General features: G+C 37.9%; 1 protein-coding gene across 4 annotated transcripts in view; it reads left to right on the top strand.

The window, feature by feature from the left end:
- TPRG1 (tumor protein p63 regulated 1) overlaps positions 1-15,271 on the top strand; it is a 239,080-nt gene that overhangs the window by 208,153 nt on the left and 15,656 nt on the right. For all 4 annotated transcript variants that reach the window (XM_032337959.1, XM_032337956.1, XM_032337957.1 and 1 more), the window contains one exon: positions 10,406-10,559. In XM_032337959.1, coding sequence (XP_032193850.1) covers positions 10,406-10,559 — 154 coding nt within the window. The remainder of the gene's footprint in view (positions 1-10,405; positions 10,560-15,271) is intronic.

Raw genomic sequence — 15,271 nt, 5'->3', positions numbered from 1 at the left:
TCGTCTCTGTCTTTTATATCCAATGGGTTTCATGCATTTGTTGGGGTGTGTGGAACCAGGGAGATCTAAATCTGAATCCCAGTTCTACCACTTACCACTTGGTGGCTTTGGATCTCTCTGTGAAATAGAGATTATAAACCAAACTTGTTTGTGGTAAGGACTAGAGGTAATAGATGCAGAGGTCTTAGCCCACTGCTGGTGCTAATTAGTCGTGGCTCTGGTTGTGATGGATGACATCATCTTAAATATGCAATTGTTCATTTCCATGTAAAAATAATACATTCTCATTACAGAAAATAGGGAATTTTTTAAAAATTTTATTTATTTATTTGACAGAGAGAGAGAAAAAGAGAGAGATCCCAAGTAGGCAGAGAGGCAGGCAGAGGGGGAGGAGGAAGCAGATTCCCTGCTGAGCTGAGATCCCGATGCAGGGCTTGATCCCAGGACCCTGAGATCATAGCCTTAGCCAAAGGCTTAAACCACTGAGCCACCCAGGCACCCCGAAAGTAGGGAATTTTAAAAGGAGGAAAGTAATTCTATTGCATCAATATTTTTAATACTCTAGAATGTTTCTTTCAATCCTTTAACCAGAAGGGAAACAAGTTTACTACTGTCCTTCTTGCGACTTGACTGCTTCCTGATTGGCTTTGCTGTTTACAGGAACAGGACCTGGACCAGATAGGCTTTAACTGCCTTTCTCTTTCATCACTGTAGACACAGTTCTGATCTAGATCTTTATTCTGAGCACTGGTAGGAGTAGGCAGACTTCCAGAAATGCCACAAAATATCCTCTTTGTCAATCCACCCTCAGATCTCCTAAACATGTACGGAATGAATGAGGCCTTATTTGATACCTTCAAATATAAGGGACTGTTTCTGCAGCTAAATCCCTGTTACATTTTATTTAGAGCATTTTCTCTGGACTATATTTAAGAATACTAGCAGAGATATGCTGATAATTTTGCTACTCAGATTAATCATTAAGTATTATGGGAGCTATACTCTAAACAGTTTGAAGGATGGGTCAGAATATAAGACTTCTTGTACAGAATATGACAGTGCCACTCCTTGTACAGAATATGACAGTGTCAGTCTACTAGAGTATGACCTTAAGGATGACAAAATTTCATGTCAACCCCATTGGTGGAAAGGTGGTTGTCATTATTAATTCTGAGATCAGATTTCATTCTCATAGGCATAGAACTCCAAAAGGACTTTCTAAAACTTGAGGCACTCAGATCCCCATCTAAAAGTTATTCAACATCAACACTCTTGGATTAGCTCTCCATTTCAATATCATCTATGAAACTAAAGCTTTTGCTATAAATATCCCTTACAGGAAAGGGCATAGAAAAGAGTATCATTTTGTTTAATTATTTGCCCATGACCCCAAAAGTAATGCATTCCTAGATTCCCCCTCAGTTTGAAAGTTCAGAAAAAGCAAATTAGAAGGAATCAGGAATGTTGATAGCAGCAAGAAATAACAGAGGTGAAGGAAGAGAGGGCTGATATAAGAACTAAAAAACTTGGCAGTCAAAAATCTTTCAGAGTTTGGGTAAATAACCTTACTCTTCATGTACAGCTGTTGGCTTTCATAAAGAGAAGCATTGAAGTGTAGGAAAATATTAGCAGGAGACTGAGCATGAATCCAGGTAATCTTTTAGATTTCAGTCTTTGTTTTAGTAAAATTAAGGGATCAAGAACATAGGACACAAATGGTTAATAATAAATCCCTTTTAGGTCTTAAAATTTGGTTTGTGATGATTTTTATTAAGCCATAAAAATACTCTTTATATTTAATATAATTTGCTTGAGAAAATAAGTATGTATGTTTTAGAATGATTGCTATCTAAGTAATCCATTCATGTCAGTTCTGGAAAATAAAATATCTCTGTATATTATTTAAATGAAACCCAGAGGTAGGTAATGATTAAGTCTGGTGAGTCAGGAGTGTTCCAAGGGCACATACTTGGAGAGTCCTCTAGAGAATATCTGATCCAAAGCCTCCGTCATCATCATAAGCACACGGCGAAGGCACACACAGGAGTTGGGTCTTTCCGCAAGGTCAGCTTTGTTCAGTCAGAAAGCAAAGTTAAATCACAATTCTAAAGCAGGTTCAGAATTCTAAACTCAATGACAGTCCATCATGTGATTAAATTTGGCTTCCTACACAGCCCACAGAGCAGGAGAGAAGACAAGCCACACAACAAACAAGGTAACAGAATGGTGTAGGAAGAAAACAAACCGAATGCGAACTCGGTCTGTGGGTACACAGTTGAGATAAGGCCTAGGGCTGGTCCGGGTCAGCTCTGAGCACTTAACCGCTTCTGATGTTCATGGAGGGAAGGATCTCCGTTCTGTTAGGTGATTGATTGGGCAGATTGTGGCAGTTGCCTTTTTAAGTGGTCAGACATAGAGGGGTCATGTCTGAAGAGTCTCATAGTTTGCTGACAAAATCCTTCCCTTTTTTTAAGGAATTCAGTCAGTTTCGGGTCTCTGCAGACCTCCTCGGGTTCTGCTCATTATCAGTCCTGGGGGGAGGTCAGCTGACGTTGGTCCTGGTGAGATCTCCTGACTGCAATACCTTAAATGCTTGCATCACTGCTTGACACAGGCTCCTGCTTGACATGAGAGACTCCATATTGCTCTCTACAATTATTTTATAAGAGGGATGTCTTGGTCTTCTGAGGCTGCTATAATAAAATACTAGAGACTGTGTAGCTTATAAATAGTATAAATTCCTTCATCATACTTCTGGAGGCTAGGAAGTCCATGATCAATATGCTAGCAGATTCAGTCTCTAGGAAGTGTCTGCTTTCTGGTTCACATGTGGCACCTTCTCCCTGTGTCCTCATATAAGGGAAGTGGTGAGGGAACTCTCTGGGGGCTCCTTTATAAAGACATTCATCTCATTCATGAGGACTCTACCTTGTGACCTAATCACCTCCCAAAGTCATCACCTCCTGATTTCATCATCTTGGTTATTAGGATCTCAATATATACATGTTGGTAGGACACAAATAATCAGACCGTAGCAAATGGAAATGGAGGCTCAGTGATGCTGTGCCCAGCTCTAAGACACAAAGAAAGTTAGCATCAGTAATAGGTTTAGACCCATATTTTACTGACTACAAATTCAGGGCTCTTACTACCACAACATATAAGATTTTATGAATGGAATGATATGGCATTCGCATTCACAGGCATCCTAACTGGCTTATGAATTCTGTGAATTTATTTATTCATTCATCTTTATTAAATTTATGGATTTATGGAGTGATTACTATGTACCTTGCACACTGTAACTTTAGCCTAAACATTAGCTGTGTGTGTATGTATGTAGGCATGCACGCGTGTGCATGCGCACACACACAGATATATACACTACCACTGTGAGTCACAAGATCTTAGGTTGGACCTCTGGTTTGGACCTTAGTCTTCTTCACCTCAGCCCTGAACATGGTGCCCTCGAGGACAAGCATTAAGTTTCCCAAGCAAATAAACATTTCTTTTAAGGACTTTCATCCTGAGAGATTCCATAGTCTTTTTCTGTAGCTCTTTTTCTAATTCATCTCACTTTCTCTGGGTTCTGATTCTGGTTTAATCCTACATCTTTTATTCTGTAGTTTAAGATCCATTCTTCCTCTAGAAGAAGAAAAAGTCTCAGCAGCCCTCTAGGAATTTCTCGATCACTAATTTCTCCTTTGGCTTTTTGTCTAACTGGTAGGATATAAATTATTTTTTTCATAATAGATATTAATTTATCAGGGCATAAAAGGAGATTAGAGGTGATCTAGTTCAACTACTACTTTTATAGATGGTCCCCTGGAACCCAGAGAGAAGAAATGGTTCAAATTACCCAGCAAGTCCGTAGCAGGTTTAGTCTTTGAACCCAGGTCCTACCTGTCATCCAAGGTGTTTGCTATGACACCACATTGCCCTAGAGTTCTTTCTTTAGGGACACTGCTGGTCTGTTTTACTTTATCACTTACTTCTCCCTCATGTAAAATAACCTACGGAATTTTTTGGTTTCCCATGCCAGGAAATGGTTAATCTCACTGAGCCCAAGGGCCTGGAAACTTCTGGGAGGGAGCCAGGTGAGCAAAGAGAGCAGATAAAGGCACCACCTGCTGATGGGTTAGAACAGCCTGGGGACACAGAGAGAATGTAAACACATTCTGCAAATCTTATTGTCTGACACTGTGCCAGCGTCTTTGGGGTTCTTGTCATGGAAAATATTTCATCTGAGGTCATTCAATGAGCAAAAAGAAGCATTGAATACCCTCCAGGGTGCCAACTCTGTCCCCCTACTTTTGTCCAGATTAAATAAGCAAGAGACTGACATTTCATGGTTCTAGAAGGTCTGCTTTTCAACAGTATAGGCTGTAAGGTAGGGAAAAAGGAGACATAAAGAAAATATATTGTGTTGTTCTGAACAGCTCTCTACCCTGGGCAACCGCCCTCCTCCCCTGCGGCCTCCCTCTGTTTGCTCACATACTTACAAGCACACGCCCTGCGTTTAGAGCAGGACTTAATGTCTGTGCTTCCTCATAAATCTCGGCTTGGTGCCTGGAGCTATGTTTTTAATTCTGTGGTGGAGCTTTGAGATCTGAGATGAGTAGAAAGGAGGGGCAGCTGATGGAAGTAATAATAGAAGTTGCCATCTCTCCTTCAGGGGACTTGCCTCCTCATTCACATCTTCTCTCAGGTGGTTGAAAGCCTTAGCTCAGCCTCTGTGAAGGCCAGGGTGGAAGGAGAGTGGGAAGTCAAGAGAAAGAATAGCTATGTTGTACAACCGCTATGTTGTACTATGCTGAAGGATACATGGCTTCTCTCTGAAGGTAGTAGAATGTGTGGAATGAGCAAATTAACTCAGTCTGGTGACTGGGTGGCATAGTTTTCTGGTTCAGCTAAAAATGACTTCAAGGACAGGAGTCTTTCCTGTCAAAAATAATGTATTGTCTTATGAAAATTGTTATCAAAGAAAGTTTTCCCTCCATTCAACTTGGAGCTCCTTTTTTTGTGGTGTTCATTTATTTTTCATGATTGGTCATTTGGCACTTGGATGATAGTTTCTTCTGTATAAACCTCATCTCTTCAACATGCCTTTGTTTTTTGTGGTGTAGAAGGCAAATCTCTTCAGCTGCTATGATGGTTTAAAGTAGTAATTGCTTAGGTTTCTACCCTGACAACAACTGTGTTTGAGTAGAATTCTAGTCTGAGTCACTGAGTGGAACATGTAATTAACAAGACTAAAGGAAGAACTCTGATCTTTGAAAATTCTGGTCCTCAGTTTATACATCTATAAAATGAAAAAATTGGAAACATATCTCTTAAAAGGCCTCTAACTCAGTCCGGGATCCAAAAAATCTCCAACTGTTATAAGCACTCTACTTCCACCAAGTTCTTATGAATCCTTATGGAGACTTTCCTCTACTTCTATATCTTTCTAGAAGGTTTTGAAATTTATCAGAAGTGAAGGGTACATTGACTTTCTTGCTTCTACTACTGTGGGAATGGAGGCCACATCCAGATGGTCTTCCCGATGATAGAAAACAGGAATGAAGTAAATTGTAATGGGTGAACTTCTGCTTTTATAAAGAGATCTGTGGGTTTCTATTTGTACCTGTTTGAGGTATGGGAAAGAGATGATAGTAAAACGGATGATGGGCTTCTGGAGTTCAGAGGCTGAGTCTTATTCATTTCTCTACCTGCAACAATACACTGTACTGTACAGAGAATATGCTAATTACATTGTGGGAGTGAAGTTAAACTTCTTGGGACTGTTTCAGGGAATCACCTCTGAGGCAATTAAAAAGATTATTTTTAAATTATTAGAAAAGTTTTACAGAACCATGTTGATTCAGTCTGAAGAAAAAAGAGCTATAGGGGTGTTTTCAGCTGAATGGAAGTCTCTGATGGATTTAATGTAAGTAGGAAGTTATACACATCAAAATATTGATAAAGCAGAAGCTAAACTCGTAAGTATTCAGAGACTCAGAGTCAGGTGGAGGAAGAGATCAATAGGTGAAGAAAAATGTAGAATATTCCAGAACCTTCTGTTTTTCTCTGTTCTAGAGATTTGTTTTTCTGCTTTTGTCTATGTAGGGGTCCTGGTATTTCTCCTCCCCCTTCTTAGTCTGTTCCTTTAGTGGTTCTTGACTTGCGGATCTGAGTAAGCCTGGTCATATTCTTTATCATATTTCTTATTAATTTCATTTATTTATACCAAAGATGTTTAGAAAAATTCTGTAACAGTTAAATAAAATTTAAAAATATAAAGTTTCTAACAGTACACTGTAAGCGTTATGGTATACACTAAGAACTCAAGATTTGCTAGTGGGACAATGCCTTAGAGCATACAAAACACTTTTTCGTCTGTTATCCTCTTGTTCCTCATGAAGTTTTTGTTACCTAAAGATTGGAAAGATGGTATATAACGCTCAAAGCCAGGGTTTACACTCAAAGTATGATTTGGAGCCGAAAGCTGGCAAATTTTTCTTTACTTAATAATTTGGGGGGCACCTGGGTGGCTCAGTTGGTTAAAGCCTCTGCCTTCAGCTCAGGTCATGATCCCAGGGTCCTGGGATCGAGCCCCGCATTGGACTCTCTGCTCCACAGGCAGCCTGTTTCCTCCTCTCTCTCTGCCTGCCTCTCTGCCTACTTGTGATCTCTGTCAAATAAATAAATAAAATCTTAAAAAAAAAAATTCTCTCTCTCTTAAAAAAAAAATAATAATTTGGTGTTGCATTCTTTATCCAGAACTGTACCCCCACTTTGATAAACTTGACCATAGCAGCTCGGTGAGAAAGATCAGTCTTCTACCCTGAAGACATAACTTGTTTGTAATTTCTTAATTTCTCTCTTCACTCCCAGAGCTACCTTATTTTCCTGCAATCTCATAAATAGTATACACACACACACACACACACACGTATACAAATGTGTGTATATATATAATTTATATATATAATTTATTATTATATATTTAATATATATAATAAATATTTATTTATATATAATATTATATAAATATTTTTATATGTGTGTGTGTGTATACACACACACACATATATACACATACACACACACACACAGTTCCTTTTGCGATTGCGATTTCCTTTTTTACTTTTAGCTATGATCTCTGGGCAGGCCTTTTGCCTACAGATGATGACGGTCTCCTCAGGGCAAGTCTTTTAACTATATGTCAGTTGGAAATAAGGCTGTGTTGTGCAAAAGCAGGACCTTAACTTGGAATGCATTTTGTGATGATATCCCAGAACGGTGAAAACACCCCTAAATGATGTCTTGGGAGACCAGGGCTCTCAACAGCTCAGCGGTGTGTGTTATGATGCTTCAAGGAAGCTCTAATCCTTCTGTAGCAGTTTTCTCATATCCAGAAAGAAGGCACTGGGTTTTACCTTCCAAGAGCCCTTCTAGCTATGAAGTTCTCTAGTTTATAAACATTAAGATGCTATTCCATCACCGGTGGCAGATTTGACCTTTTACATGTTTGTGAGGTATCATGGAAGGTGCTGATGTTCCCTAGGAATCATGGGACAATGCTTGGTGTAGTCTTTGCACCAGAAGAGGTGTACAGGGGGCTAATTTGATGCCTCTAAACTGAAGCCATAACCCAGAGGTTTCTTTCAGATCTTGTATGTCCTTGACTGGATGAATGTTAGTAGCATCATGACCGTAACTGTCTACACCATTTACATAGTTACTGAGGTCATGAGGTGTCACATGGAAACATGCCAAAGAGCATAAGGTAAAACTGAGATTTAGAAAATGAAACGAGCTCATTCATAGTCACACAGCATTAAGCGTCAGAACAAAGACTCTAACAAAATTATACATGACATCCTATTCTTTGCATTTTTCACTTTATTCTGTTATATCATATGCTATCTTTCATGGTGAGCCTAAGTAACTAATAGAATGCTCCTGGTCATAAAGGCATCTATATTCTCCAGAATTATTCTAATGACATTTGACAGAACAGAAGATGACAGATTTTCATAGGTCTCTCGTACTAAAGTCTTTGCTGAGAAGCGCTGCCTTAGCTTTACCTTTGGAAAGACTTCTTAGTTGCAGATTTATCTTCTTAGATATCACCAGTGGAGCTTAAGAGAGAAGGTTGGCTGAATTTGTATGCCTATTTATTTATTTTCTTTTTAAATTTAAATTCAATCAGCCAACATATAGTATATCACTAGTTTCAGATGTAGTGTTCAGTAATTCATCAGTTGGTTATAACACCCAGTGTTCATCACATCACATGCCCTCCTTAATGCCCATCACCCAATTACCCCATCCCCTCACCCACCACCCCTCTAGCAACTCTCAGTTTGTTTCCTATAGTCGTGTCTTATGGTTTTTCTCACTCTCTGATGACTTCCTATCGAGTTTTCCCTCCCTTCCCCTGTGATCCTCTTTTCTATTTCTTATATTCCATGCATGAGTGAAACCATATGATAATTGTCTTTCTCTGATTGACTTATTTCACTCAGCCTAATACTCTCCAGTTCCATCCAGGTCGATGTAAATGGTAAGTATTCATCCTTTCTGATGGCTGAGTATGAACTTGTATATTTAGAAGTATGCTACATTTCTGAGAAATGTCATTGTCATGCTCAAATTGATTGGTTATTTAGAAATAAGGTCCCTCTTGAATTTCACGCTTAAACTTCATTTGAGGTTTCCCTAAGGTAAAAGAATATAAGGTGTACTTATTAGAGAAGCTATCTTGGCAGATTTTCATTGCCTTTGGATAAAAGCAAAATTGCACTGAGCACATAAATTGAAGCAGTAAATAATTCCATTGTACAAGTTGTTTGAAAGGACTAAAGCCAGAAGGCTCCATTAGCCAGCATGCATAGAATATTCACTGAGCTTAGAGTTTATCACCAGGCCGGGCAGGTGGGGGTTGGGGGGGGGGAAGAGAGAGAGAAAGAAAGAAAAGAAACAGAATGAAGGAACGTATGGGGGTGAGGGATGATAAACGTCAGCAAAGCAGCTGGGAAGGTAAGAGGTTAGAAAGGGAACTTTAGAGGTATGTACAATATGTTTCTTTTCCTCTCTTCTTCTTCTTTTTTTTTTTTTTTTTCTTTTGTGGGGAAGGATTAAGTAAAAAAACCAAAATGGTTCAGTGTCAGCTTTCAAACATAATGATCAAAAATCTGAGAACTGGGCAGTAGAATGAACCAGACTCTTTTCTTATTTCCTTTTGAAAATAGAATCTCAGAGATCAGCCAATGGGAAAGAGGGGTGGCATATGTCTATGTGTGAGATTGTGTTTATACACATCTCTACTTGGATAAACACCCAGAAGCCACAATAGCATTCCCAAAGGTATTCTTCCTTAATACAGGAAGTGACAGCTTTGTGAAGGTACCACAATTAAGCTCTGGGTTTTTATTCTAGATCCCAGGATTTAATTTCTAGAAGAAATGAGAGCTCTATGATGTTCCATGGGGCTGTTTAGAATTACAGGCAACTTAGTTTTAAAGCTTGTTGAATGCAAAGCACCTGAGCTTAGCTTAACCTCCAGGGATCTCTTTGCATTTAGAAATGTCTAAAACCACAAACCATAAATTCTGATGGGCACATGTAAAAGAAGAGACCACAGGAATTACAGTTTTGTTATTCAACGTGGCCACACTCTCCTGCCACAACTTCCCTCCCATCACTCCCAAGATTCCTCTTGTTTTTGCACTTGGGTTTACCAGATGACCAGGCCTCGGTTCTACCAGGTAGTGTGTGAAAAGGCAGGCACAATTCCTTTACGAGCTTTGATATGTTTGTTTCTGCAACTTTGCTGCCTGGCATGTGTGCAGAGAACAGAGAACCAAAGCTGAAGTCACAGATATTTTGAATCGGTCATCATCCCTCTTAAGGATCATATATACGCTACTGTTCTTGATGTCCCATGTCTCTTCTCAGTCATTTCCTGCTTGCATTTTTTTTTCTTTTTTGTAGAAACTGGAACTGCTGTCATTCCCCTCCTTCCTGAAACCTCCTGCCACCTCAGCACTTCAGTTCCTGTCCCACCACCTTGAATCTTCCTGTCCCTTTCCCATTTAACCATTACCATTGGAATATTGGCATGAGATTAATATCCCTATTTCCATCCCCTGGCTTCGGTCCTCAGCACCAGAGTCACATTTCCAGCAAGGCATTTCCAGATAGGATTCTCAACAACACCCAGAACTCATCATGTTTGGAACCGAATTTATCCTTTTATTCTTACCTCCTAAATTTCTGGAATAATCAATTAGTTAGTAGGCAAGTCATTTAGCATTATTATAAAGGTTAACTGAGACACTACCTTACTTTCCCATCCTTTTCTTTATGTGTTAATCTAATGACAATGGCTAATCTAAAGGAAATTCCTTTCTTGTAGGAGACAAGGAGAAGGCCTTAGGATCTACTGGGGAAGTCTGGAACAGCAGTCCCTCTTTTCCCGCTGGAATCCATGGTCCACTGAGGTGCCTTATGCAACCTTCACTGAGCACCCTATGAAATATTCCAATGAGAAGTTCCTCGAAATTTGTGAGGTAGGCAGTTTGGGCATCACTCTTAGATCACCTTTGATGGTGAAGCTGTGTGCTTCTAAAACATGTAGTGTTCCAAAAAACAACAATAAAAAAGGTAAGATACAACCTGGGTTTATACAGATACAAACTTTACAAGGTTTGCAGTACTTTTTAGTAAACAGTGGAGCTGTTTTATTTATTAAAAATATAAAATGTCAGGGTGTCTAGGTGGTTCAGTGGATTAAACCCCTGCCTTTGGCTCAGGTCATGATCTCTGGGGGTCCTGGGATCCAGGCCTGCATTGGGCTCTCTGTTTGGCAGGGAGCCTGCTTCCCCCCCTTTCTCTTCTTGCCCCTCTGCCTACTTTTGATCTCTCTCTCTGTCAAATAAATAAATAAAATCTTTTAAAAAATAAAAAAATATATATAATGTTTATATTAACCATATTGATTCCTCCTTGCTAATTTCTTACCAAAAATTATAGTGTAATATTATTTAAAAATCACAATACTTGTGTCTGACTCTGTTTATTGCTGAGAGGATACATATAATTTTATGTATGTCATTAAATTCTAATTATTCAGAGAAGGAGTGTGGGATAGTATGAAGCATAAAGTCAGATATGGCGCTTTGGTCATGTTTGTCATTTTTCTTTCTGGACCTTGGTAGTCTCATCTCTAAAATGGACATAATGATGATCACTGCCCTTCCTCCTAACTTCATTGGAGCACTGTAAGGTTAAATGAGATAATGTGTATATAAATGCCCCATACACGGTAAAGCAATCAGGAATTAATTAAGTGTATTTTTATGTCTTTCCATTTCATCTCCCCAAATAGATTTTATCAGGGAGGGATAGTGGCAGGGAGAGTCTTTCTACTCTTCTTTCATCCCCCTAAGGAAATTCAGGCAACGCTAGCACACTAAGTAGGCAGGAAGTGAAACAACTGGAGCTGTAAATGCTGAGAAAGATCAGACTTTTATATTTTCAGTAAAATGTATATACACATAGGAGTGTGCTTATAGGCCAGAGGTAAACCTGGAGACCATACGCCCCTAACTTCATTGGAGCCTTGGAAGGTTAAATGGGATAGACGAAGACATTCTTGCCTTCTCTGTCCTTTCTACATTTACTTTTATATGCTGTCATTCACTTCCAAGCATCACAACTCTCTATTTGGTATAAATTCAAAAATTAGCAACATACATCTAAAGTCCTTCTGTGGAGGGACGGCATGCATTGCATTGCCTGTGTTGTTTCCAACACACCTATTCATGCAAGTATGCATATGTATAAATATATTTTTGATTGATAAACCCCCTATTTTAAAAAGGATTTGAGGCAAAAACATATGTGATTATAAGATAGATGGAGTCTTCATTCTCTCTAATATATAGATGGAGCTGGCTTAAATCCCTTCTGCTCTCAGAAAGATCAATGGTCTTTACAAGATTGATGCAAACGTCCTCAGGGGCTTATGGTCTTCAGGTTAACCTCCAGCTAATTGCAGGCACTGAGTTAGTTCATTATATGGATCATGTAATAGTCCAGTTTCACGATGCTACAAGCCCAAGCTTCAACATCAGCCCCTAATCTGACTCTACTACCCAAAAGCAACAAAACAGAACAGAATGAAAACCAATGAGAACAACAAAACCCATTACACAAAGGCATTGATGTGAGAGTAGACTTGCTGAGGGTTTCAGTGAGATGGAGTGGGAATTTATATCATAATGAGCCCAGACTTCACAGGGAATATCAGGTGTCCCTGTTTTTAAAATCCTTATTAATTATAATAGTCTGATACATTGCTTCACAATCCTTTCTCCTCTCCTCTGGATCCTGTCTTCCTCCTCCCCAAACACTTGTCTTTCCTCTTCCTCTTTCCCTTCTTCTCCTTTCTTTTTCTTTCTCCTTCTCCTTTTTCTTTTTTCCCCCCTTCTTCTTCTTCTCCGCCTCCTTCTTCTTTTCTTCTTATTAACAGTTCAGATTATTTTGTCTGTTTCTTTTTTTCTAACACCTGCTAATCCAACCGCAAATGCTTAATAATAAATTTTTCCAAAGTAATCTCCCACCTTTAAAGAAAGTCTAGTTCTGGTCATTAAAATAATATGTATTTTGCATTAATAGTAATTGTATTTTATTGTAAGTTAAAATAAATACCAACAGCCTTGGTTTCTACATCCATCATTTTCTGAGCCAGTCTCTTATTCCTCATACCTGATGCATTAACTTCTTACTCCCTGAGTGTCCTTTGCCGGAATACGTTCAGGGTAAGGGATTAAAGAATAAGTTCTATTCACTGCAGAGAAATGACACAGCATTACTCTAATTTCTGATGGTACTTTGTTTTATTCTGATACATACACACACACACACACACACACACACACACACACACACTAAAATAATTTTAAAAGGAAGATAAGAAGCAAAATGTCAAATGGAGGGATAGAATAATTGACTCCCAAATACAATGAATGTGGTTAGTAGAATGGAGTATTAATTTTACACAAGCCTTCTTATTAGTCAAGGCTAAAAGGAAAACTCAATATTTATAAAGCTCCTGTTAGATGGGAGTAAGATAGCAGGTGTGTGTGTGTGCACTTGAGCTCACATATGTGGATGTGAGTATAATGAATGGTTGTTTAGTTGGTTGGTTTTCAATCAATCAAACTATTTTGTGGATCTGTCAAGTGTATTTTCTTTAAGGTTTTTCTCTTAATCTACTCTTCCGAAGCTTTTTATTTTTATTTTTTTTTAAACTTCCTGGCAACAGTCTGGCATTTTCATTTGCCAAACTATTTCTTATTCAAAGGCCACCCCAAGTCCTGATTCTCTATGAAAACAAATGATCTCCATCTGTGATGTCAGATGATGAATACTCTGATCCAGTTCTTTGAGTCTCAATTTCTCTTTTGTTGTTGGTTTTATGTCACAATATTATTTGTGCTTAGGATATTTTCCAAGATGGGCCTTGATTAACACTCAGTTATATTAATGTAAATGAGTAAATAAGAAGAAAGATGATTCTGTGGATATATAATTCCTTTTATGTGAGTATTTTGGCATAACATAAGATTTTAAAAGGATGATATAAACTAGTTTTTCCATTCCCCTTATAAATGAAATGGGAAAAAGTGGAAAAATATGGGGAAATTGCATAACTAAATTGAATACCTGAAGTAATTTAACAAGTCCATTGTAGCAGAGAAAAAGGAATCCTATAGAGCTGGGTTACATATAGTCAAAATTTTCAAATTATGTACAATCCAATGGAATAACTTATTTAAGAAATACCTTAAAAAATCCAAATTTATTCTTACTCAGAGTCTTTTCTTATGTGGTACCTGAGATCTCTTTATTCAACAAGTATTTTCTGACATCTACAAAGTATGGGTATTATTGTTCAGGATGCAAACATAAATGAGACAAGATTCATATCTTTGTGGAAGGTATTGCTTAACAGAGGAGGCAGATATAAATGCAAAGATTTTTAAATGAGTACTAAGTTGATTAAACTAGAAGTTTAGATCAAATGAAGAAAAGTGGAGGCACATGAAAGTACAAGTAACATTTGTAGAAACAGGGTAATTTATTTTATCTGGAGTTTATGGAATTTTATCTTATATATTCCTATCATGATTATAATGGCTCAAATAATAGGTATAAGGGCTTAAGTTAAGGTCAGTAAGAATGGAGAGAAAATAAAGAAATTTTGAGATATTCAAGACACAGAATTAATGGAAGCAAGTAACTTACATGATATAGAAGGTGGAGGATAGAAAGAGATTGAAGATGATGTAGTTTCTGGTTTGGGTAGATGGTGATTCCATCAATTTCAGTGGGGAAAACTGAAAGGAGAGTACGTTTGGAGGTTCAGTGTAGGACTTGTTGAGTTTAGAACGTCATGGAACATGGAGTTTAGTTGGTTTCAGGCAGCTAGAAATTTAGGTCTGAAGCTCAAGAGAGAAAGAAAAACTGGTAATAGAGGTCTCAAGTCATATAACTTTGGGTCAAAGCTGAGTCATGGGCTTTGCTGGTCAGGCAGTTACCATAGGAAAGATCATCAATGGACACATTAATTATGCTTAAATCCAAATTCATACGATCTCTAAGTCTTTTAACACTTATCTAAAAAATTACTATCAAATTTATGCAATACAGCTTCAAAATACATCATTTTTTTCTTGTATTCATCTCACTAACTCTATAGCATTCTACATCTGGCAGATACAATGGTCAAATGGCCTCTTTCCAGACATTCTTACTTATCTCTGAGCCTCACCAACCTATGCATCTGTGTATGCATATACTTTGCATTACTCATATAAAACAGATGTAAAAATAGGAAATAATCATTTTTTGGCATTGACTTTCTTGTTACAAGATATAAAAATAATCTCATGTAATATAGTATAATCAGATGATATTTATTGATTACAGTTTGCATGTAATTCAACTAACAAAAATCCTGTGAGGTCAAAATAGCTATCTCTATTTTTAAAATGAGTATACTTAGAGTGATTAAATGAATTGAATAAGGTATTACAATAAAATGCTCTATTGCCAACCTAATCAATTTACTAATAAGCGAGGAAATGGGTATAAACCTGAAGAAATTCTTTGTGCATATGTGTATGTGTGTATTTATTGATATAATGGAATGTGATATATTATACTTATGACAAGACTCAATTATCCTTGATTGTTTCATCCACTTTATATCTGT

The sequence above is a fragment of the Mustela erminea genome, chromosome 1, assembly GCF_009829155.1.
Source record: "Mustela erminea isolate mMusErm1 chromosome 1, mMusErm1.Pri, whole genome shotgun sequence".
Taxonomy (NCBI): domain Eukaryota; kingdom Metazoa; phylum Chordata; class Mammalia; order Carnivora; family Mustelidae; genus Mustela; species Mustela erminea.
This window is presented reverse-complemented; position numbering and strand designations above follow the sequence as displayed.